Source organism: Sturnira hondurensis, unplaced genomic scaffold, assembly GCF_014824575.4.
Source record: "Sturnira hondurensis isolate 20B ecotype Veracruz unplaced genomic scaffold, ASM1482457v3 Scaffold0018805, whole genome shotgun sequence".
Classification (NCBI taxonomy): domain Eukaryota; kingdom Metazoa; phylum Chordata; class Mammalia; order Chiroptera; family Phyllostomidae; genus Sturnira; species Sturnira hondurensis.
This window is the reverse complement of record NW_028091436.1, coordinates 21,979-47,593: the sequence shown is the minus strand read 5'-3', so window position 1 is coordinate 47,593 and position 25,615 is coordinate 21,979. Positions and strand designations below refer to the sequence as shown.

Here is a 25,615-nt window from a genome sequence, read left to right as displayed (position 1 = left end):
GTCATTGATTCTTGGTGCCATGAAAATGTGGGGCAGAGGAGGAGAATTCCAGTAAACAGACAGGCAAAGCCAGCCGGGACATTTCCCAAACGGAAGACTACAGAGGGAGACGGGCCTCCCTAGACGCTCCCGTGTGTCCTGGGGTGGGTGTAGGGAGAAGTTCGGGGCTGAGGTCCTGACTAAGCACTGAACATGGAATCCATGGGTACACCGGAAAGATACACTGGAGTCCAGCATAGTAGAAAAGTGGAGATTCAGATCAGTGGCGATAAAAAAATGAATTATTTGATAAACACTTGGAGCAACAGGGCACCTCTGGGGACAAATGAGCCGTGGACTTCAGTGGCACCATTCACAAAGGTTTATTTTATATTCATTGATTCTACAATTCAACCAACGAAGTACTCGTGAGAAGCGAGGTGGTATTTTAAAACACAACTTTGGAGTGATTTTAGCTAGCACACGTCCAAAAATCTTGGTAGTTAATTAACTTGCAGGGTCTACCATAACAAACTTATGAGGTAAGTTGCACACCAAGAAAAAAGTAACACAACTCACAATCACACACCCAGTGCATTTTCCTGAATAGATAAGAAGTTCCCAGAAGTCTATAAGAGAAAGCCAACCGGTCCGCAGAAAAACGAAGCCAGAACATGCACAGAAATGAAGTTAAAACGCCTTTCAAATCCAGGTGACACTGCCCTCTTGTACGAGAAATGTAAACGGTGCCGTGATGATGTTCGTGCCCCTGACGCTGCAAATGTGAAGCGTCAGGGCTGTGGGGAGACAGCCCCTCATGTTCCCGAGAGAGTTCACTGGCCTCATTCCCACTGCAGGAGTTGAGCAGTATTTCTCTGCATCGTAAATGCACGTTAAATCCTGGGGATTTATTCGACTTGATATCCACATGTGCAAGAAGACGGGTGCAGGACTAGACGTTGCAGCCATTTTAGCAACTTCACTATCCAGCAGTCATGAACTTGACTTCATTCATACGTCCATAGACTGGAAGACGTTGCTGATTGGTGTGCGTTTCTTTGCACACCGCTACGGAGCTATGCGCTATGTGCTGTGAGTTACAAGAGCAATGAGTTAGAAGGTGTGGGTTTGCTCGTGTGAGCCTGGGTGGCTCTGAGGAAGCCCAGAGGTGCTGAGAGTGTCATTTACCTTCTGGGGAGCAGGACGGGGCGGCCGGGAGACAAGAGAGTGACAGCGACTTTTTACTGTATGCCCTTTGACGTTTGTACCAGGTAGATAGATTGATTAAAAAAAAATAAACACTTAAAAGGTGTGTTGCTTACCTTTGTTCTTACCTGAAAGATTTTTCCAGACGTAATTTTTGAAGAGTTAAATATACTTGCTCATTTCACTGGATTTCTAGATGTAATATACATTTTACAGCTACTAAAATTAGCAAGTGGTAGGAACTTTGAAGGATGAAAAAGGTAGATACTCAATTTTGATGCCTCTTTATGGATTTTACGTCTTAAAAAATGACTTTCTTTGAACCCTGGCTCTAACATTTCCTAGTTGTGTGAGCTTTGAAGAGCCTCTTCGACACCCACACTCCCCTGGTCACTGCATGGTTTCGGAAGTGCTCACAGTAACGAGGGTGACGCGCCTATACTCACGAAAACACGGAGGAGTCCCAGACATGGCACTGAGTGAAGTCAGACCCACGCAGTGAGGTGACTGTGTATTTCCATGCTCATGAGGTCCTGGAACGGGCAGGTGATATGACTGGAGAAACTGGCACCCTGGGTGCCTAGAGGGGAGTGGAGAGAAGGACTAAGCCTCAGAAGGAGCACACAGAACTTTCTGGGTTCACAGTCATTGGTAGGGGGTTGTGGTCTATGGCTGTGTGCCTTGTTCAAGACACATAGAAGGTATGCTGAAAAAGGTGTGCATTTCTGCCCTGGCTGGTGTACCTCAGTGGATTGAGCCCTGGCCTATGAACCAAGGGGTTGCTGGTTCGAGTCCCAGTCAGGGCACATGCCTAGCTTGAGGGCCAGGTCCCCAGTAGGGGGCACTCGAGAGGCAACCACACGTGGCTGTTTCTCTTCCTCTCTTTCTCCTTCCCTTCCCCTCTCTCTAAAAATAAATAAGTAAAATCTAAAAAAAAAAACCACACACACCACAAAACTTAGAGAAGCTGTGCATTTCTGTGTACATCTCATATCCAAAGAATAATCTGTGAAAACCAGTGAATTCGAGTTAGTGATATGCTTGCTTAAGCATTTAAAGCGGCATGCACAGGTAACTGCAACTTACTTTAAAAAGCACCCAGACAAGAATGGGTGAAGAGGTGGTTCAATACGTGATTTCCTGTTCATAGCAGATTCCAGGTGATACAAGCATTCTGGGTGCTGGGACCTGAAGACCCACGGCCCACTGTGGACTCCTGGCTTCGAACAGGAAAGAATTCAGAAACTAACCATCATGGAGTTGGAAGGGAAAGAGAGCTCGTCGGAGAAGCAGCAGGACAGGGCGTGGGCTCCGCCACGGGCAGGCAGCCCCTCCTCCAGGGATTCACGTCATTACTGAGGCTCATAGAACCGAGGGGCGGGGCATTCAACGGTTCACGAGGGGAGGGTTGCCCAGGATGTTTCCAGGAAAGGGGCGGGGACTTCCCAGAAGAGCCCTGTGGGCCGTGTCCTGTCATTACTTGGGCTTCTGTTTCCTATCACAGGGGTGTGGGGACAAGGTGAGGCTGAGGATGCTTATGCCCCACCATGAGTGGGAAATGAGGCCCGGGCAGTGATTTTCCACCAGCGTGCCACAAGAATTTGTAAAACGTGCAACCCCTGACTATTTACACAGAGGCACTGACCTCTTTTCCCTTAGATTGACAAATTGAAAAATGCCGACGGCCAGCGCAATGACAGCTGTTTGGTGTGCACACCCTGTCTTGAACCATAAATATGCAGGTCATAGAATAGAGCGGTCTCGTATCCGTCACGTGGTTGCTTGGTAAGGTTGTGTCTGATCCGTGGATTCTGGGTGCGAGTCCTTACACACAAGGATAGGCGCCTGCTTTTTAAAAGTCACTTTGGAGCACAAAGGGCAGATAATTACTATTATTATTTTTTTGTGTGGATTAATCAAAATTACACCTATTTTCTGTCAAATCAGAAAAAAGCATATTTTTTGGTGTACTGCCAAATTTTGGTCACTGTTTACATGTTCCACGAGATGGACAGGGTCGGTGATCGCTGGGCAAGGGGCTCCTGCAGGGTGAGGTCAGCCACCTGTCGGCTCCGGCTGGTGCCTGCTGGTCCCAAGCCTTAAATCCACTGGGGGGTTGCTCTTTCTCTCTCCCTCCGTAGTCCCTGTAGCACTTATTCCTTGTGGCAATTTCTCTGCATGCCCTCTCACTGGTGGACATGATTGACAATTTTAGAATAAAAAAATCCATTGAAAACGAGCAAAGGCCATATTCTTTCCCTAAACTGGAAGTCACCGAATGTCCGTGAAGAGTCACATAAATAGGGAACTTGTGGCGTAAGAACAGAACGCAATGCCACTCAGAAAAATGGATGGATCTCACAGACGAATGGTTAAACAGAAGATGTCAGACAGAAACAAACACCGTATGGTTTTGTTCATGCAGATAAACCAGCGAACCCCAGAAGGCACGACAGGGTTCCCTGGGGCCAGCGGCGGGGGCTTGGAGGGAAACGCTGGGCTTTTCTTCCTCCGGTCTCCTGTTCTGGGTGCTGGTTTCACCGAAGGTTCGGTGGGACAACCCACTGACCTGTGACCTTACAGTATGTGCCCTTTTCTCTGAACGGGCTGTCCTTTTCAAAAAGTTACAGAATCGAAATCATGCTGGCTCTCCCCCCGACAGCATTATTATTTGGGGCTTAAATTAAAACCCACAAGAAACGCATCAGGCTGCCAAGGGCGGCCATTTTCATCTCGTTTTTCACTTCTCTGTGCATAAGAGGTGAACCTGGGTTTGGTGCCTGGTGGGCACCCAGGACACTGAGGATACATCACACCTGCCCCCCAGCGAACACAAACTCTCTGGAATTAGCTGCTATCATCAATAACATTGTTCTCTCCTTGCTTACGACGACTGAGGTCCTCTTTCTCTGCAGTCAGTGTGACCGAGACAACACCGTATTTTAACAGTCGTTCATTATCTCCTGTCCCGAAGTTCTCCTTTCCACTTGATCAAAGGCGGCAGAGAACTCGGCAGTGACCTTTACTCTGGACTTCGAATAGGGAATCCAGGTGAAAATTTACCCAGTTCGTCGGCCTGAGTTAATTATTTGTGCTGCTGCTCCTGTCTCCTGGTTTGGTTGCTGCGGTCTCGTTGGATTCTGGGCTGAAAAGTCCTGTCAATGAACTTAGTGCCATTATGTTAGTGGTACTCGAAAATATTTTAGCTGAACGGTTAGGCTTGTTTCCCAAAGACTTAGACGGACGTTGTAAATAATTAACTTTTTCTTGCAGAGAAGTATTACTAAGGAGTCCCCAGGGCTTTCAAAACGTTAAAAATCTTTGTTAAGCGCACCACTGAAGATGAGGTCAAAAGCCTTCACTTTTATTATCCTATTAATCCTCTCAGGAGAACTCTATGCAGAAGGTAAAATTAATTTTTCATATTCTTTATTCTCTCGAAATTATCCAAGGACATTCTAGTCTTCATTTCACTTGAGCTTTTAATATAGGCTTTCATTTTTCTGTATCCACTTTATAAAAAACATACTTCTTATAAATATAATTTGTTATAATATTTAGATAGGTTGTGTCCCTTGAGGGAAAACTAGTGACTTATTCTTGTGGCAACATAACTTAGAAAAGTGGAAGAAGACCCAAGATCCTTGGCATCTCCAGGATTCAGGGCACAGGAGAACAAGATGTAAATATTTTAAAGGGGGTCCAGGCAGGTCTCTACCAGAAAACACAGGTGTTTGTGTGGAGCACCGTGAGCACGCTGCTGCAGCTACCCTCCGTGATCACGCCACATTGCGATCCGTTCCTAGCACCAAGGAGCTTGGACCAACCCAATTCTCTGTCCGTAAAGTGAGAGCAGAGTGTGGGGAATGTGTAAAAGCAAGAGCCCCAAAACGGCAAAAAGGTTTTCGGCTCTGGAAACTGATTTGCACCCTGATTTATTCACTGGCGGAAGTCACTAAGTAGCGATTAGCAGGAGGACCCTCTCCTGGTGCTGCAAACGAGGGCACGCTGGAGAGGGGACGGGACTCTATTAACGGTCCTGTGGGACAGCAGTTGTGAATGAGGACTGTTTAGACAAGCCAGTCGCTGTCGACTCCTATCGGTAGGAAATCTTTACTGCCCGAGGGCCCAGTGTGAGGTTGGTTGGGGGTGAGGTGCAGTGACCAGCTGCTGTGCTGGTCGGCTTCAGAGATAAGAAACTCACTCACCAGGTAATCCCACGTCAGACAGTCTGAGACGGCAAAGGAGGAAAGCCCAGTGAGCAGACTTTTCTAAAGTAAACCCTGGAGAGCATTTGTCAAATTAAAATGTCCAAACACATTATAGTTGCTTTCAGGTGAATAGTTTAGTGCACATTTTCTATCAAAAAGAGGGTCTGCAATTAAAATTATGCAAGTGAAATAATTAGAACACATCCTACTTTCATACACTTAATTGCACAATAAGATAGCATTTGCACGCCTGTTTTCCTTTGGTTTTATTTTTCTGTCTAAATCGGGATAGAAAAGCCAGCTGATACAGTTGCCTATTAGATAAACCATGAAAACATTGCCGTCTTCCAGCGTGTTCTGATTGTTTTATGGTTAGAGTTTTCTTTTGCACACACAAAAGACGCAAGCCGCCTGAAGACAGACCATGATCTCCGGTTCCCACTCCGATCCCAAGTTTACGTACATGATGTTGAACTTCACCTGTCCTAAACTTGGCTCCCCGGTGTGCTGGCCAGGGCCACTCACGACTGTGGACATGTGGCTGGTCCAGACTGGGGTGTGCGCTCCCTCTGTCAAGCCTCACAGCCACATAGACTTAGTCAGAAAAAAAAAGGAATAAAAAATATTTTTAACACACTGGGGCAAATGAAACCTATTGTTGAAGTTAACTTTGACTGTCCCTTTTATTAATGTGGTTTAGCAACCCTCCAATGACATGTGGCTTGCATGACACTTCACTGGAAGAGTGCGCTGCTTTACAAAGCTAGGGCTCTCCGCCACGGAAGCGACCTTCCCAGTTTCCATGGGACTGTTTGTTCCATGGGACTGTTTGTCCCATGGGACTGTGTTGGGGCTGGTTGCAGGGTAAGTCCGATTGGCAAGGGTCGTCACAGAACTGCTTCAAAACTGAGGTCATAGAAATACGTACTCGTCACCGTGTCTGCAAACGCTTTGAAGTGCCTGTCTTGTCGCTCGGCCACCAAGTTCACGGTCTTGGATCCGTTCTTTGGTTTCCAGCTTGATTTTTTTCTCATTTCAGAGAAGCCCTGTGGTCCTCCTCGTGTGAAAAATGGGAGGATTCCCTTATATTATTATAGTTTTGAAAGTTTCTACTTTCCAATGAGTGTAAACCAAAAATTATCATTTTCCTGCTTGGCGGGTTACACAACGCTCTCGGGGAAGCAAGAGGAGAGAACGGTGTGCACGGCCGAGGGCTGGTCCCCGGAGCCCTCCTGCTTCAGTAAGTCCCCACCGCGCGTCCACCTGCCTCTTCGGTCGCACATACGAGGGGCCGATACGAGGGTGAGTCCTTTCGGTAGGTAACAGCGAAAGGACTGGTCCACTGTCTTTTTCCCCCTGCCGATGAAGGCATAGTCTGAAATAACGTTTCTCCTTAAAAATATTACTTTTTAACTTGCTCCTAATTCCCTGTGAAGAAAATAAAAACAATTGCCGAAATCGATATGCATCACATTGCAAGGAACAGAGACGCAACTGAGTTACTTTAAGTACCGATGGGAAACCTGCCCAGGGCTGACCTGTGCGGAATTAGTCAAAGATCCAGGGAGTAAGATCGTGCTTTTGTTAATGATGTTAGAAGTCTCCAAACACAGTGGACTTAGAAGAATGGGAAGTAAATCCAAAAAATTCCTTTTTATTTACCATTAATCTATCCAGCCTTTTGCTCTGGGGATTTTCTAAAAATAGACGAGGGAGAGGGGGGAATGAGTATAAGAACTAAAGAATGATACTGCCAAACTGCATCAGCTTTTAAATAAGTTCGACACAGAATATGTAGGTTATTCCCAAAATTAAATGAAATCAAGGACTGTAGAGTGAACATTTTTCTCCTTAAAGTTCCAAGAATAATACTAAACTTTCGGCTCCATCGTGCAACTGAGTAGAAGACAAGCTTAATCTCGTCCAGTTACGCAAAGGACCATTTTTTTCCCCACAGAAAAATGCACGAAGCCTGACCTGAAACACGGGGACATCTCCGAGGCAAAACTGTTGTACGCGGTTCAGGAGACCATGCATTACCGGTGTAGCGCGGGATTCAAAACCCCGGGGGGCCAGGACGAAGAAGTCGTGCGCTGTCTCGCCGAGGGGTGGTCTTCTCCGCCCGCCTGCAGGAAGGAGCAAGGTAAGTGCCCGAGGGTCATCCCCCAAACCGGGTGAGCAGAGCTCATATGGCCACTATTTTCACAGGTGGATGGGTGTTTCCATGGGACATAATCGGATTTTCATTATGTCTGCAACTGTAGAAGGTCGTCCTGCCGTTTTTCTCAAACGCCAGGCGTTTCCTTTACGCAAGGTTCTCAGCTCCCACGACACATGTAATCCAGTTGTTCTCACTTTATACTGATAATAAAAAAGTTGAAGCACAGCCCTGGCTGGTGCGGCTCAGTGGATTGAGTGTGGCCTGCGAGCCAAAAGGTCGCTGGTCCCATTCCCAGTCGGGGCACGTGCCTGGGTTGTGGGCCAAGTCCCCAGGGTGGGGGGTGCGTGAGAGGCGATCGATCCACATGCCTCAGGCTTTGCTCTCTCTCTCTCTCTTTCTCTCTCCCTTCCCATCTCTCTAAAAATAAATAAATAAATAAAATCTTTAAAAATTTTTGAAGTGGAATAACAGGAAAACACCTCCATAAATCCATGTCTTGCAACGTATATAAATCACTATTTCCTCTTCTAGAGAAGAAACTGTGACAACGTACATTGTTTTTTACGTTGTAGACCAATCTCAGATACACTTAAAATGATGCAAGAATTTGAATGTGCACATTTTGGTAGTGTGTTGTAAGTTGTTTAAATCATACACATCCGCAACGGCGCACGATCAAAAATGGTTGGGCCCTCTGTTGAACCTGGCTTTTGGTCAAGCACACTAGACTTGAATTGCAAGAAGAGCAGACGGGCGGAGCTAGGGCACAAGGTGTGTGAGGAAAAAAGGGAACGGAGAGGCAAAGCGAACTTGGACTCCTTTCCATTTTCTCCAAGGCTTGATTCCGCCATATATCATCGTTGAGATTCCCTGACCATTCCCTGGGGGGTTTGTTTTTGCTATTCCGAGTTTAGCGACGCAGTCCTCGACACAAACACCTGTGTTTTCTGGTAGAGACCTGCCTGGCTCCGGACTTGCACCATGGAAATTACTCCACGACACAGAGAAGGTTCCGCGTGAAGGACAGAGTGCGCTACCAGTGTGACCCCGGCTACTTCGCTGCCGGGGGAGGGGCCACGGAGGAGGCTGAGTGCCGCCCCTACGGGTGGTCCCTCCCACCGAAATGTACCAGTAGGTTCTTGTCCCAAACACTCACTCTCTGAAAATGTCCTCTCAGGCACCTGTGTGTATAAGTTGTGATACTAATTATGTTCAATTTTGCTATTATGTTTTGCTTCTGCTTTTAATGATGTCGACAGTAGGCTTTGATCCTTAAAACCCATCTCATAGAAAAGAAACCCTTTTAGCTCAAATAATTGAATTAAAACCAGCCTAATGATATTTAATAGATATATAAATTGACAAGCTTTTATTTTATATAATAAAATATGGTGAATTTAGTCATTTCTATTCCAGATATGACATATGAGTGGTGGGTGAATTGTGTTCTAGCAAGAAAAATAACACTTTGTGTTTTCATTTGTCCTTTTTTATTTTTAGAATTAAATTGCTCTTCTTTAAGATCGATAGAAAATGGTTATTTTCATCCCGTCAAGCACACCTATGAAGAAGGAGATGTAGTTCAGTTTTTCTGCAATGAAAATTACTACCTCAGTGGGCCTGATTTAATTCAGTGCTATAACTTTGGCTGGTACCCAGAATCTCCTGTATGTGAAGGTAATTTCTAAAATTTCACACGCACAAGTAAAATATCCTGTCTTTCTCCCCTTTTTTAAAATAAAATACTTCTATATTTTTAAAGTTCGAATTATATTTTCAATTACTGTTCACATAATTATTCTGTATTCATTTCATTGGTACAACATAGTGGTTAGACAGTCATAAACTTTATATCATGGTTCCACCAATATTTCCAGTACCCACCTGGCACCACACACAACTATGCTCTACTTCTATGAAAAAAAAAATGTCTTTGAAGGTATCTAATTCTTGTTCTTAGTGCTATTTTTTAAAAGATTTTATTTATTTATCTTTAGAGGGGAAGGGAAGGAGAGAATTATCAATGTATGGTTGCCTCTCGTGAGTCCCCTGCTGAGAACTGGCCCGCAACCCAGGCATGTGCCCTGACTGGGAATCGAACCGCGATCATGTGGTTCGCAGGCCCGCGCTCAATCCACTGAGCTACACCAGCCAGGGCCCTTAGGGCTATTTTTTAAAAAAAATAAACACTGCCTTTTACATCAGTGCTATTTTCAGAAAACTGTAATCTAGTTAGTCTAAAGATATCTTAAATTTTGCATTAGATAGTAGAACGTATATGCAGTTCCAACTCATTTTTAAAAGAAACCTCTTTTATGAAGTTGAAACCTCCGGTTACAACGAATACAGTTTCCTGATACTAGATCTGATCATGCCAAGCTGGCAGCCTTTCAGGGAGCTGTCTTTCGCGGCCACACATTTCTTGATGTGCAAGCACACTGCCCTCCAAACCCGCCAGCGTGTCGGCGTGTGCTTGCATTTTCTCTGGTCACTGGTGGGTAGCAGGAGGGCCCCCTGTCATAGCCTGGATAATGCCTCCCCGCCCCCACCATCCCTACCTGCAAAAGACATTCGTGTGGAGGGAGCGGAGAAACAGTGGAGCCAGAGGCTGGAGTCACAGGAGAGAGGGGTCCTGAGCCAGGAATGCAGGGGACCTTCAGAAGCTCCAAAGGGCCCAGACACCCAGCTTCTCCAGAAAGATTGAACCTCTGAAGCTGAGTCTGGACGTTGTTGGCTTCTAGAACTATTGAAAAATAACTTGTTATTGTAAGCCACTGCATTGTGGTAATTAGCCACAGCAGCCATAGGAAATTAATAGAGTCAGCATTTTATAAATTTAAGGACAGAGGTTAATTCAGAGAGACACAAGTTCAAGAATACATCTTTCACTTACTAATACTTTTCTTGCTTTATAACTTTTCATTTCTTTGGAATGTGGGAGGTGCTGTAGTCCCCACTTAGTAAGGTTATTTTAGGGCTTGACAAGCCTGTGGGTGTAAAGTGCTTGCAATTTTATGGGTTTCTATGGGTGCGAAGCCACGTCAGCACAACCTTAGCAGCTTACGGCGCACCCTTGGGCCTTTGGACAGTGGCGGGGGTCAGGACGCAGGCCAAGCTCAGCCGGCTTCGTGTCTACCAGGGCGGCGGTCGGTCGTGAGGCTCAAATGCAGAACTGGCCTCCGGGCTCCCGGGGTTGCCGGTGGCGCCCAGGGCTCTGCGGGCTGCCTATCGGAGTGTGTCGGTCTCTTCTGGCTGCGCGGGGAGGCAGCGCCCCCTCCGCCCCGGCCTCCCAGAAGCTCACGATGGTGAGGCAGCTTGCTTCTCCCTGCAAGAAGGACCTCCTACGATCAGGCCGCAAATCCTGTATCCGTCGCGCCTCCGCCCCTCCCATCATCCGCGCTGTCTCCTGTGGGTGCGAAGCCAGGCTCCCTTCCTGCTACGGGGACGAGTGTGCCCCAGGGAGCTGGACACTGAAGACGAGGGCGTGAGGCTGGAGTCTCTCCACCCTGGTCCCTGTGGCCCTTCGCACAACGCACGTGCCTCCTAAATCTTACGCATCGCTTTTTTTTTTTTTTTTTTTGGTGATTAGATGGCTAAAAATGCGGATATTTTTCCCCAGGAAGGAGAAACCGATGCCCTCCCCCACCGCTGCCTCCGAACTCCAAGATCCCGACCTACTCCACGACGTACCACCACGGAGAAGCAGTTCGGATAGAATGCCAGCCCGACTTTGAGATTCGGGGCTCAGAGGAGATTCGCTGTCACAGGGGGACCTGGACGGAGCCTCCAAAATGCGTTGGTTAGCGACACCTCCCCTAAGCTCTCCCCTTAGCGATGGGCCTGCGTCGCTAAGGGGGTCTCTTCTCTCGCCATTGTGCCTTTTCAGAAGTGACAGAGAAGACAGCTTGTGGGGACCCGCCCCGGGTTGAGAACGGGGCAGCAAACTTCCACTCCGGGGTTCATTACAATGGGGACAAAGTGACCTACGGCTGTCAAAGTGGTTATGACCTCCGGGGACCGAAAGAAATAATCTGTCAACGCGGGACCTGGACGAGCCCCCCCGAGTGTGTGGGTATGTGTGCTCCCTACCCATCGGTAGCTGATTGTGTAAAAATGCCCATTCCCTGTAGTTCACCTGTAGCCTACTGGCAAGAGACCACTCCAGAGGAGAGTCAGAAACTGCTGTTTTCTGAATGTACATTAGGCCCGATGCCCCCATCTGCCCTGTTTGATGTCACCACCTAGGATATGTAAATGACAGCGTATTAGTGTCATTGTGCTTCATTAAGGAGATGAACAAGGATGGAGGGGCTGGCCATGACCTCCATCTACTTGTTCCCCCTTTATGTCCTACGCTGGGTGTCCCACATTTGGCATCTCTGGGCCACACTGGAAGAAGAAGAATTTGCCTTGGGCCACACATGGAATAGACAAACACTAAGAAAACTGATGAGCAAAAAAAAAAAGGTTTTAAGTAAACGTATGGTTTTGTGTTGGGCCACATTCATAGCCATCCTGGGTGGCATGTGACCCTCAGGCTGCAGATGGGACACCCCTGCTGAGACGGAGCGCTCTGCTCCTGACCCTGGGTCAGTCCCGATGATAGTACTGGCACACGTGGCCCTCCTGAGCCTCTGTCCCCTGAGATGGGCCCCTGGCCTTCCGTTTCACCGAAGGGCACGACCTGGTGCGTTCCCCTTCTGCTCGTCCCTTGTTTCTCCGTCGGGTCCTGGAGAGGCCTCCACAGACACGCGCACCGAGGTAGAAGAAAAGCTGGTCGAGATGGCAGAGAAGTTAGCAGAGTCAGCGGGAGACTGCAAAGAGAAAGAGGAATGGGAATTTTGATCCCTGGGTTGACCGCCATCTGAGACACAGGGAAAGCAGGAGCAAAGGAACAGGGGTGATGGCCAGGGACGTGTTTAGGCTTGTTAAAGAGCACTGCTTACCCTCCCACGCCTTGGGAGAATAGGTGTATCACGATTCTTTCGCGAGCCAGAAAAGTGAACAATATTCATCCTCGATCTAGGGCAAAACATTGGGTCTCTCTTAGGACATTTGACAACAGGAGGAGCGGAATGACATTTCTGGTGTCTGGTGAATTTTGACCTTGGTTGTCTAAATCAGAGGGTTCAGACTTTGGTGCACTGTTGTATGGGGGGACTGTGTTATGTCCTCCCAGTCACAGGAATTTCCAAACAACCTTTTGTCTCAGCCAACAGGGAGACGTGTCAGCCCCCGCCTGACATCGTAAACGGGGCTGTGGTCGACGGGTCACATGCGAGCTATGCGGCGGGCTCCTCGGTGGAGTACAAGTGCCACCAGTATTACTTACTGAAGGGGGACGGGAGGTCTCACTGTCAGCATGGCCAGTGGTCAGCCCCGCCTGTTTGCTTAGGTAAGACCTGTTTGCCCATGGATCACACGATGCACTTACAAAAGCCTTGAGAAGGGACCAGAGTTAGGTGACTTTCCAAAGCCATCCCCTCCCTAATCACCATTTTTGGTGGTTATTTTCTAAAAGATTTTATTTATTTATTTTTAGAGAGAGGGGAAAGGGAGGGAGAAAAAGAGGGAGAGAAACAGCACTGTGTGGTTGCCTCTTGCATGCTCCCCCACTGCACACCGGGCCTGCAACCCAGGCATGTGCCCCGACTGGGAATCAGACCAGCAACCCTTTGGTTTCCAGGCTAGCGCCCAATCCATTGAGCCACACCAGCCAGGACTGTTGTTATTTTTGATGGGAGCATTTAATATCTACTCGGTAACTGTCCAGCACGCGAATGATTCTGTGAATTATTGTCACCACGCTGTACATCAGACCCTAGAATGTATTTCTCTTAGAACATGTTGATTTTTTGACCATTATGTTCGTATTTTTATGTGATTTTCATACAGTGTTTTGTAGCCTGGACATACTAATTTTGTGTAAATGTTTTCACATTTTTCCCTTATTATTTCTCTAAGCAGAAAATCTCTGATAGCTTAGGGTGTGAGACTGTATTAGTTCTTACCCAGCTACTTTTAAAAATTGCAGTAAAATATGAACAAGAAACCTTATTATTTTAACCACTTTTAAGGGTGCATTTCAGTGGCATTAAGTGTATTTATGTGTTTTGTGACTAATTACTTTTTGGGTTGCCTTTCTGGCATGTCCCATTAGTGTGGGACTTAATGTCTCTGCTTGTATGGTACTCAGAATGTCATTTGGAGAGATCCTAATCTATCTAATTCACTCTTTTAAAAAAATGATTTATTTTTTAGAGGGAGGAGAAGTGAGGGAGAAAGAAACAACAATCTGTTACTTTTCCCATGCCCCCAATTGGGGACCTGGCCCGAGATTCAGGCGTGTGCCCTGACCTGGAACCGAACCTGCAATCCTTCAGTTTGCAGACCAGCACTCAGTCTGCTGAGCAACACCAGCCAGGGTTCTAATTCATTCTTTAGTACAGCATAATATTAGTTTCTTTGCTACCACTTCTTTGCTTGAATGGTCCATCACCCTTTTTACACTTTGCTGAGCAAATAAAAATGTATTTGTAGTTAGTCTAAATTCATTTTGCATTGAGGTGTGGTGTAGCTTGTGGTGATGTTTCCAGCAGAGAATTGGGGCAGCTATCTAAACAAGCACCTAACTTTTGAGACAACTTCAAGAAAATAACATTCACCTGTCCTTTTCAGCTTAGAGTTGTGCCTCATTTTATAACTTTGCTAGTCAGGGTGACACTGAAAAGTAATGTGACCAGTCACTACAGTTGCAATTAACTTGGGGCATTGTGACTTCTACTAATAGTAATGATAAATTTCCTGTAAGTTAAAATTGTCATTCAATTAAAAGTATTAGCTCTGTAGACAAAAGCAAGGGAATATAATATTGTAATAACCATGTATGGCGTCAGATGGCTACTAGACTGAGCAGGTGGTCACCATATAAGGTACATCAATGTCTAATAATCACTATGTCATACACCTGAGACTAATATAATGTTGCCGGGCAACTGTACTGCAAACATTTTAAAATTATAATAAACAAAGTCAGTCATTGCAATTTAGAATATCATGAAGAAGACGGGAAGTGTATAAACCCATTTGACTGTGATGAAAAGTATATGCTCATTCTGTGTCTGTTGGAGGAGGTTGAATCATGATAAATGTCGAATATCCAGTGTCTCTGTCATGCTTGTCCTTGTCTCTGTTTTGGGACCATGTCACGTTCACAGTGGCCAGGGGAGTGCAGGGTGGGAAGGAGCGCTGTTTCTTGCAGAGCCGTGCACCGTGAGTGAGGAGGCCATGGAGAAGAACAACATACAGGTGAAGTGGAAGTATGCCGGGAAGGTCTTACACGGAGACTTGATAGACTTCGTGTGCAAAGAGGGATTCGATCCGTCTCCATCCACCCCGCTGTCCACCTTGTCCGTGCAGTGCAACAGGGGGCACGTGACGTATCCCTTATGTGTGAGAAAAGGTAAAACACCAGCGCTTTCTACAGCTTCTCAAGGGGTCAATATCACCCCTTGGATTCCAAGTACAAGACCCAAAGCTATTCGCCACCATCACCTTCGAATCTATAAAATTGAGAGTGGTCTGATCAATTTCCAGCCAACCCATAGCCTTGTTTAGGGAGACTATGCTGACCTCACTTAATTTCAATCCGTCAGGATTATAAGGGGAGAAATCCAGAAGTTGCACAAATGTCTTTAGACTATGCGAGGATCGACCGCCCTCACTAGAACAGTCAACAACTCCGAAACATCGCTCGCCCTGGGGCTTGCTGGGAGCGTCCTCTCAGAAGGGGGCTTGGTGTGAGGGACAGATTCCGTGTGCTCCTTGGACCTAAAACTCTGACGTATAAGGAGGAAAAAAGGAAGAGAATATATATAGGGTGGTTTCAGAAGGAATTGCATATACCTTCACTTTCAGCTAGGTAGAAAGAGAAAAATAAAATCACGGTGGTCAAGTCTTGGCTAATTTTAGATGTATACTTAAATAGTATAATATGAGATTCTAACGGCAACAGTGAGTTTTATACTGTGAAGTCATTGCAGAAATGCTCCTGATACTTAAAACGTACTTGAGAGCCGGCTTAGCTCCTACAAGATTCTCCATGAAATATTTCATTGTCTTTCTGTAGCAATTGACAAGCGTGCTGGACACGGATTACAGCATCTCCTTGTACGTATTTTTGCAGAATCTAAAGGGATGTGTGCCTCCCCTCCACTTATTGCGAATGGAGTCACTGTTCATTCAAAACTGGAACCCTACGAAAACGGTTCCTCAGTGGAATACACGTGTTCCCAGCACTACTTCCTACAAGGGTCTAAAGAGTCCTACTGTTTAGAAGGAGTGTGGACGGCACCTCCTTCCTGTTTAGGTACGTGCAGCTATTCATGCCTCTAGTCACTAAATAAATGACCTTCTTTCACTTCCTGTTCTCTTCAAGTCATCCCAAACACTAATGTAATGCTCAACTTCCTACATTTGTATTATTTTGTTAGAAGGCTTATTTAGTCCCTAGTTTCTATTCTTGCCTCGGTGATGTTCAACCAGTGTGCCGCGTGAATTTCTAAAACTCGCAATACCTGACTATTTATTCCGGGGCACTCACCTCTTTCCCCTTACATTGACAAATGAAACAATCACAACAGCCAACACAAAGAGTGAATGAAGCAAAATCGGACTTACTTTTTCGTCAGATTGGCAAAAATACGTAATACATATTGTCCTGTGATGCAGAATTTTAGTAATCTGTGTAGGTGTGCCACGAGGTTAAAATAGGTGGAAAACTAATGCTCTAGATGATAAATAATTATAGCCCAGCTTGCTCGAACCAATTCTGGTTAGGTCGGTGGTGGTGGGGCGTTGGGGTGGTCGGATCAATGAGCCGTGGTGGTCAGGATAAATGTGGTAGCGATGAGCACTCAGTGTGATTGTACTGTAGCAGAAAGATGACTACGATGTAGAAACACCGGTAGGAGAGGCCACTCCATCTAGAAAGATGAGGCAAGTCACTGTCCTCCTAGCGAGGCCCAGCAAGGAAGAGCACAGAGAAGAATGGCTGAGGGTTTTCCGTGAGCTCCGAACAGGTTTTGTGACGCAAACGTTGACTGTCTAACTCTCCTGGCCTGCTGCTGCCCGGAGATTTTGCGGTTATCATGAGGAGAGAACCCAGTACTTCCCGGTAGTACCAACACGTATCAAGATAAATTCTTTTTCTCTTTCAGAACCCTGCAGCTTATCTTTTAGTGAAATGGCACAAAACAATTTACTCCTGAAATGGAGTTTCGACAACAGACCATTTATTATCCATGGCGAGTATGTGGAGTTCGTCTGCCAAGGAGACAGTGTTCTGCCTGAGTTATCTGGTACGGGCTCTGCACTGAGAGTGGTTTGTGACCGGGGGCAGCTGAGATACCCCAGATGTGTCCAAAGAGAAAGGTAATGACGCTGCTTCGTTCGGGTCATGCTGTTCGTCGGGGGGGGGGGGTCATCACGTTGTAAATTTCAGAAATACCAGGCTGTGCAACACTTGCAGGTTAAGGTCATTATAAAGGAAAATAATAATTTCCTTCCTTTTTTGAAACCAAGCGAGCGCCTAGAAGTATTAATTAATTCAACAAGCTTCCTGAGTTGTCTGAACTCACAGCATCGTGTGCTTTGTGATACACATGCCACTTTGGCAATTTGGTAAATAAATCAATTTGTACGTGCAAGATCGGAATGTGGAAGGATTAACTATGTGTTCTGAGCTAGAAAATCACATTTTCTCTCACTTCCCAGCGTAAGTTAATGAATAATGAATAAAGATTGGAAACACAGTTGTGCCACCCTTTCTACTGACTGATGAGCATGTACATAACAATGATTAAAATGATGGTATTTAGTATCAGGAACAAACTTCTACGTGCAAATTTAACATCACTTACTGGAGTTTTCTTATATGAAAATTTAAAAAATAGATTTTCCACTTCTTGATAAGTGTAAAATCACCTGTTTTTTCAAAAATACTAAAATAATACAATAAAATAACGTGTGCAAACTTTTTAATCTTTCATTGTGGTAAAACTAAAAAGAGAAAAATGTTATACATTATTTAAATGTTTTAGTGCATCTTGGATTTCTAATTTTTAAGAGAAAAATAAGTACATAACTTAGAAAAATGGGATAAAAAACAGTGCTAATGTAGTAAACGATATTAAGTTTACAAAAATAATTGGTGGCCTCATTTTTTCAAGTGTGGTTTTATGCTTTAGAAGTACCCAGTCAAAAATAACAACTAATTATATGAATTATCAAAGGGCTAAGACTGTAATAAATATAAACAGAAATGACGCTTATTTCAAAAATTTCTCTCTCTCTCTTCCCCCTCTTCTCTACCCCCCACCCCCATCCAGGTCACAGCTTTATCATCAAGAACCCATAAACTGAGTGGCAGCAAGAAGAATTGTATTTCAACACATCATAAAATCATTTGAGAAACATAATTTTCAGGAGAAAAATACTGGGGTAGAAACTTCTAAGTTTTCACTTACCTGTGGGTTCGAATCTATTTCATTTATGATGAACATTTTCTACACCTGGAAATAAAAAACAGAACAAGTCTTCTGATTTCTAGTTTGTCGTCTATTATATTGTTGATTGACGCCTCAAAATATTTGTCTTCTAGTGTCCATTTACTCCCATTATTTTTAATTCAATCTTCAAGTCGATGTTGAAGAAAACTAATACTCTAACAATAAGAAACTCTACCTTGTATTAGAATATTTTCTTCAGTGAAGAAGAGACTTTTTGACAGTCACTGATTGAATGAGATGCTGGGTTTTGAAGAGACACGGGTGACTGTAATAACAGGAGACTGATCTGATAGAGGCCATGGAAAAGAACTTGGGACAGTGACATACGATCTGAGCCAGCTCTGGTGGTCACCCACACGGGAGGTGGCCGCGGAGACCGCCCCCAGGAGCTGGAGGGAAGAGAGATTTAGGACGTGAAGTCATCAGAAAGGGACTGGACTAGACATGGAGTAGGAGCCAGGGAGCCAGAGAAAAGCCTTCAGGAGGCCCGCTTGGTCTCTGGCTTGACCGAGTGGACGAGGGGGGGGGGGGCATCTCCGTGGGACAGGACGCATGGGAGGAGGAAGCACTGTGACCCAACGGCGAGCAGATGCAGGTGTTCACATCAAAAATGTCGTTGCCAAGCAACAAGATTGAGGGAGCTGTTGATTCTCACAGCTGACGCTGTGATGCGTCACCTAGATTCCCTTCGGAAACGACTTCCTCCCACAGTGGCTGGGAGTTCAAAATGATCAGCCCCCCAGGGGGTCCGAACTCCTTCAGGCCCGCCCCCCACACTGGTGAGTGGTCAGCAGTGGTTTTAAAGAAAAGGCCCCTCCCCCCGCCTTAGACTAACTTTTAAGTGTCGCCCCATCTTCGGAGCACTCCATAAAGGTGTCGGACACCACCGTTAGAAACTTGTTTGCCCTTCAGCTTGTCCATCTTGCCACCGTATTTCCCTTCCTTGGGGGTGGGGGGGATCCAAAAAGAAGTCCCTAAACACCCTCTTGGCTGCTAATTTCCATCTCCAAGCCTGCTTCCCTGGGAACCCAAGCCGTGGCAGCCATAATCAGAGGAGAGCGCCCGCTGGTTGGGGAGAAAAGTTGAAGCGATTCAGAAGTACAGCTCCGAAGTTACAAAACAGTCACGGGGAAGCGAGGTGCCCAGTAGGAATTATAGTCAATGATACTGGGATGACCACACAGACCGCGCCAGCTGGGCGCTGGAAATGTCGGGGGAACGCGTTGTAAAGAGCGTGGTTGTCTAACCACTATGCCGTGCCTCGTCAGCAGAAATTTACATTTCTTTTAAGTTAGAAAACTGATAAAAAGGAACAGAGCACCGAGCGTAATTCAAGAGTCAGTTAGAAGATGTCAGTTAGGGCAAAGGCAGGATGCAGGTTAGAAGCAGGCCTAGCTCGGGGCTCTGAGCGGCTCCGAGGTTTAGGGACTGGTGGTAGGCAAGCGGTCAGTGTAACCGAGGCACCTGGTAAGGAAGGCAGAGCTGGTCCAGGTGAGACCGCCAATATTCCCCATCGCCCCGGAAGGAACAGCATCATCACCTGGCAACTGAGACTGGAGCAGGTCGAGGAATAAAAATATAAGGCAGAAAAAACCGGAGACATGGGTGTCATGACTTTGTCAGTAAGTAAGTATCAGGGTGGAGGGACGGAGGTAGGTAGCCTGGTGGGGGAGGCAGTGATGAAGGAGGTCTTTTTGCAGAAAGCAGGGGGGGGAACTGAGCATCTCCAAATGAAATGGGGAGGGGTCGGGAAGGTCAGGGGGAAAGTACAGAGGGTGTTTGCGAATGGATCGCAGGTGTCTCTGATCCAGTGGAAAGAGACGGGACTCAGGGCGCGAGGAGAGAGACTCGTTGGTGGTTGGAGGAGGGACTGAGATTGGGGCCGGAAAGAGGTGATTCATGACTTACGGCTCTGTGTCCTCTGTGAAGGGAGACGCCATCTGTTGAGAACGAGGAAGGGTATGTGGGGAGAGAAGTTAAGGGACTGAAGAGACCAGAGAAGGTCTGAAACAGTCATCTGGAGAGGGAGCGAGGTGAAAGCGGGCGGAGGGGTCGCTGGGCAAAGAGCTCATCCACCCAGCGGACTGGCCAGACTACTCATGTACCACATGAGCAGACACGCAAAGAAGTAGAAAATACGGACGGAATTCAGGAAAAAGGCTCTCAAAAGTACAAACCCAAAGACGAACAATATGCTACAATAAGTAAGAAAAATGTCACTTTAAAATGACTGTGAAATATAAGTTAAAGAATCTGCAGGAAAAATACATACAATTTGTAAAGACTTATGGAGTTTAAGAATAGAGGTGTATGTTTCTAAGAAAGAACAGAATGTGCATGAAGACTATATACATTTCTCTTCTTAAATCTTTTTTTTTAATATTTTATTTATTTATCTTTAGAGAGGAAGGGAAGGAGAGAAGGAGAGAAACATCAATGTGTGGTTGCCTCTCGTGAGTCCCCTGCCGGGAACTGGCCTGCAACCCAGGCATGTGCCCTGACTGGGAATCGAACCGCGATCGTGTGGTTCGCAGGCCCGCACTCAATCCACTGAGCTACACCAGCCAGGTCTTCTTAAATCTCTTAAAACACAATGTAGAGTTTAAAACCAATGTGTAAAAATGGGAGAAAATATATGTTGGCAAGGTTCTGACATTTTACATGAAAGAGCAAAAAATGCATTGTCAGTTGGGTCTCTGATAGATGAAAGATGTAAGCCCTAGATAAACCACTAAGAATTGATAAATAATAACAAAAAATCATATAAAATGAAATGCTGAAAGCATGAGACTAATGTAAAATAATTCAGGGAAGGATTTTAAAGAATACAAACAGGTAGTTGGGACAGATTAGAAGTGATTGGTAAATGCCCTGGCTGGTGTAGCTCAGTGGATTGAGTGCGGGCCTACGAACCAGAGGATCGCGGTTCGATTCCCAGTCAGGGCACATGCCTGGGTTGCAGGCCGGTTCCCTGCAGGCCAACTCCCAGCAGGGGACACACCAAAGGCAACCATACATTGATGTTTCTCTCCTTCTCTCCTTTCTCCTCTAAAGATAAATAAATAAATAAAATCTTAAAAAAAAAGAAGTGATTGGTAAATGGTATAATAAATCCATCAATATTAGTTATTGAGATAAAATTAAAATTAACTAGGGCAATAAAAAACAAGGTAAAGTAGAGTTGGAGAAGAATGTTTTCCAAACAAATAATTTACTGTGAAAGCACATGTTGAAAGCAAAATGTAGAAAAATATAAATGTTCTATGAACTACTGTGTGAAAATTGAGTGGTCATGGTAATAGAGGTCAATAAAATTCAAGAGAGCTACCTCAAAATGAGAAATAACAATTTTAGGGAAAGAGTTAAATACAATTTTATAATTTAGAAATAAATTAAAGATTTCTGCAAAAATAGAGTTTCTAGAACTAATACACAAAAGTAGCTCCTTTATATTAGAGAAAAATAATTAGAAAATTAAAAATTAAAAAGAACATTATCATTTATAAAGATTTTTTTAAACCCTAAAATAAAAAATTAAAACCCAATTTATTTATTAAGAAATAAATTGGACAAAATATTCATAAGATCTCTATACTGCAAATTGTAAAACATTACTGAAAAAATTTTAAAGACAAAGTCCATGATATTTACAGATTGGAAGCCTTACTATGGTTAGATGTCAATTCTCCCTAATTCATTTATGCTTTAAATATGTAAAGTTCTCTTATTTGACCAAAAATAATTGTCAGCATGAATCACAACCTCACGTAGAAGTGGCCAGAACAGTCTTGGAAGAGAACAAAACGGAGAGTTTTTAATCCTCAGGATCTCGATTGGTAACACAGATTGTCTGTCTGTCTCCGTGCGGAAGCGACATAACTTTGAACACCTTGACCTGTGGGAAGAAGGGCGGCCAGAAACGCGCACCCCCACACAGGTGGCCTGCCCTGCCCCGACGGAACCGAGAGGGGGAAGGAAAGCTTTTTCCGGGGAATGGCGAGGTGACAGTTTTGTCTGGTCAACAGAACGGAAGCTTGGCCGCTGCTAAGTGGCCAGTGTCCACTAGGGGCCGCTCGTCACACGGATGGTGACAGGGCTTTGCTCCAACACCCTTCAGGTCAACAGCGTGACTCACCTACAGGTGTCTGGGAAAGGCTCCAATCATTATCAGCCTTATCGACCTCGACATGTCAGCACCATCGGGCTGGCTGGGTCAGGGGACCCCGTGGGAGCCTCATGCACGGCAGCCTGGACCCGTGACAAAGCCTCCTCTCCTTCTGTGACTTGCAGCTTTGGGGGACCTACTGGCTAATCAGCACACGGAGATAAGGATGACTCTGCCTCCCAAGTCTGGAGACGCCCACTAGGGGTCGCACTTTTCTGTTGTGGTGCTGGACCAGCGTGTTGTGCATCCCAGTTTAAAAGGGACAGCTCAGCGTGCCCGGTACCCTCGGCCCCTCGAAATTTCACTGAGGAAGAAGGCTCCTGAGTATTTGCTGGCTTTAATCCTAACATCTGACATGCAAATGTCTTACCGGTATGTCTGGAGTCATTGCTACTTCTTGCTCCCCAGTTCAACCACGATAATGTCACCAATGTTTTGGACCAGTGTGATTTCTTTTTTAAAAGATTTTATTTATTCATTTTTAGAGAGAGGGGAAGAGAAGGAGAGAGAGAGGGAGAGAACTATTAATGTGTGGTTGCCTCTTGCGTGTCCCCCACCAGGGAACTGGCCTGCAACCCAGGCATGTGCCCTGGCTGGGAATCGAACCAGTGACCCCTTGGTTCCCAGGTCCGTGCTCAATCCACTGAACTACACCAGCCAGGGCTGGGCCAGTGTGATTTCTTGTGGACCGGAAAGGTGGTTGAGGTGCTGGCAGACTAAATGACAACAGAGGGATGCAAAGTTGATGTCCTCAGGAGGTACAACAGGGCGGGTGTCCCGACCACTTTGCCACCTTGAAGGAAACTGCTTCGGCCGGTTTTTTGCAACAAAGATGAAGAAAAGAGCATTCGCCAGGTCAAGCGCTGCCTACCAGCACATTCTAAAGATGTTCCCGGAGAGGAACCAGCCGGCTCAGGCAAGGAAACAGCAGGGGGCGAACAGGTGCAATGGGTGTTGCCACGTGGACAGGCTGACGGTCACCCACCGTCACTGTCCCCGCTGTGCTTCCTGCACAGGCCAATGGGCCAGTTGAAGGGGTAGGAATCACCACCTCCGCATCTTTCAATTCCCCGAAGTCCCTCCAGCAAGCCGTGTTGCTGTCGCTTGGCTGTCCTCCTGGGGGAGGGAGGTCCATTGGCTTCTGCTTGGCCTTGCCCACCCTACTGGCCCTCGTCATTCTGCTTAGGGACCCCGCACGCTGATTCTTCCCATTGCTCAGAACTGCACAGAGCGTGTCTGAGGACACCTGCAGCCTAGTCCTTCTGAAGAATGCAAATGTACACTTGTGCAAAAGAAAGAGGAAGCCTCAGCGGCACTGAGTCAGTAAGCCTGAAGTTTGCAAGCACGAATATGGTCTACCGTTTTACTGTTTCTCTTTACTTGGTAGGACAATAACCCAGCATTTACCTTCTAACGCCATTTCCTTGGAAACCCGGTAAAGAGGAAATGTCATCCGCGCTGGAAGAAACTCAGGCCCTCGTCGACCATCCTTGGGGGACAGCCACAGCGCTGGGGTTTTCAGTAGTGGATTGGCCAGACCCTGGAAGGTGTCTGTGTGTCCATTTGTTTATGAGATAGGGCCTTCTGGAACCTGAAAGGTCCAAGTCCCCACAACGCGCCCCCTGTCACCTGGGTTTCCTTTCCTTGTCACTCAGGTGGCACCGGGAAGAGCTGCAAAGACCCCTGACACTGCCCCTCACAACATGCCGTGTTTTAGACCCTTGATCTTTCAGCCAGCGCGAGAGAACTTTTGCCAGAAACACTTGTTAGTTCTCTGTTACTAGGAATGTCAAGTCAAAGACCGCTAATGATCTCGAAGCTGAGAGGGCACTGCAAATACCTACAGCTTTGATTTTGGAGTGAGATGCGTTCTTTGCCGAGTTCCTGGAGATAGATAGATACCAAGAGCCACAGATGCTCTAAAAGCAAATTAAAAATTAGTTAGCGGCTCACCCCACAGCATGTTCTATTGAACAGACTTTTGCATGCGAACCACTGGTACAAGCACGGACAGGCAGAAAGGGGACGGAACAGAAAGTGTAAGAGAGACATGTGTCCAAAGGAATTGTTATATGATTCTAGTCACACTCTAATGACCAGGCCAAAGGCAATGTTTTTAATAAACAGTGTCAGGCAATTGCAGAGGTGTTCAGAAAAAGAAAATATACTCCTATACCCCACACTTTTTAATTGGAGAGATTTCCAAGCCAGAAATACTATGGGTGCATTTGTGGAAAACATTTAAGTGTGACTCAGAATTTGAGTAAATACAAAATGAGTAGTAAATATCAGAAGATCCAATTCAAAAATTTCTGCCTGGAAAATTAAGAACATGAACTCAAAAGCCAAATGACAGTTTGGACGAGTTTTTCATTTCCACTGGAGAAGTGTGAAATGCAGAGCGATGGTCTTATTATTTGTAAACAAAGAACAAGAATAGGAAAAGGGGCTAGTATCTTATCAGAAAATTAAGAGGAAAAAACCCAAACACGTGGCCCTTAAATATCTTCAATGCGAATAAACACATTCATAACCAAATACACATTAAATCTGCATAGAGGTATCATGAATTATTTTCCAAAGAGGGAAAATATTTAACTGGCTGACAACAGACCCCTTGGGGAAAGGAGTAGAAATATCTGTGCAATTGCTTGAGGACCCCTTACTTTTACTTCTGGGAGTTTATTCGGACAATATCCACACATGTATATTTACGGTGTCATTCACTGTTGGGACAGGAAGGTGTCAGAACGGTCTCATTTTCATTCTAAAATGGAAACAGCAAGTTTCCATTTAATGTGTAAAAGACACATGAATAAAATAACCTCCCTTCACCAGTACCCACCGTATTGCTATCTTTGTCTGTATGTTTTTATTTTATTTTATTTTTGCTTCATCCCTTCATAATTTTCGGCCAGCTCCCCACACCTCCACCCCTCTGACAGCTGTCGGTCTCTGCGTCTGCCAGTCTGTTTCTATTTTTTAAAATTTATTTTGATCATTAGATTCCACATATAAGTGAAATCACATGGTATTTGTCTTTTTCTGACTGGCTTATTTCACTTTGCATAACACTCTCCAGGTCCATCCACGCTCTAGCAAAATGTAATATTTCTATATTTATTTTTACCTTAAGGTATTAATTCTTTTGTAGGAATTAAAAATGTTTGCAGTCAACTGACTTTAATTAATTATATATTTGAAACATACAAACATAAAACTCATATTTCAGACTCTTGTGTTTGAGGTTTCCAAAACTCTCCAAAGCAGCAAAACCATGAAGATGATACAGGACCCATCCATCTTCATGCAGAGCTGTTTCTGG

The 25,615-nt window shown here is 45.5% G+C and overlaps 1 protein-coding gene across 2 annotated transcripts; it reads left to right on the top strand.

Annotated features, from left to right (window-relative positions):
• The first annotated feature begins 4,464 nt into the window (after positions 1 to 4,464).
• Positions 4,465 to 18,260, top strand: F13B (coagulation factor XIII B chain). Of its 2 annotated transcripts, XM_037070537.1 has the most exons (12): positions 4,465 to 4,591; positions 6,436 to 6,636; positions 7,354 to 7,539; positions 8,512 to 8,688; positions 9,058 to 9,234; positions 11,177 to 11,356; positions 11,444 to 11,629; positions 12,770 to 12,952; positions 14,819 to 15,019; positions 15,743 to 15,925; positions 16,776 to 16,989; positions 17,946 to 18,259. In XM_037070537.1, the coding sequence occupies exons 1-12, from the start codon at positions 4,528 to 4,530 to the stop codon at positions 17,977 to 17,979; spliced, it is 1,986 nt and encodes a 661-aa protein (XP_036926432.1). In that variant the 5' UTR covers positions 4,465 to 4,527; the 3' UTR covers positions 17,980 to 18,259. The 2 variants fall into 2 exon arrangements, with proteins under 2 accessions (XP_036926432.1, XP_036926433.1); XM_037070538.1 differs by lacking the exon at positions 4,465 to 4,591 and having other exon boundaries at positions 6,553 to 6,640; positions 17,946 to 18,260.
• The last annotated feature ends 7,355 nt before the right edge of the window (positions 18,261 to 25,615 follow it).

What these genes read in the sequence shown, in the direction of transcription:
- F13B (XM_037070537.1), top strand. Translation starts at nt 4,528, where the DNA reads ATGAGGTCAAAAGCCTTCACTTTTATTATCCTATTAATCCTCTCAGGA. An exon ending in CCTCCCACCGAAATGTACCA is followed by an intron (nt 8,689 to 9,057) that starts GTAGGTTCTTGT and finishes TTTTATTTTTAG; the next exon opens with AATTAAATTGCTCTTCTTTA. An exon ending in GGAGCCTCCAAAATGCGTTG is followed by an intron (nt 11,357 to 11,443) that starts GTTAGCGACACC and finishes GTGCCTTTTCAG; the next exon opens with AAGTGACAGAGAAGACAGCT.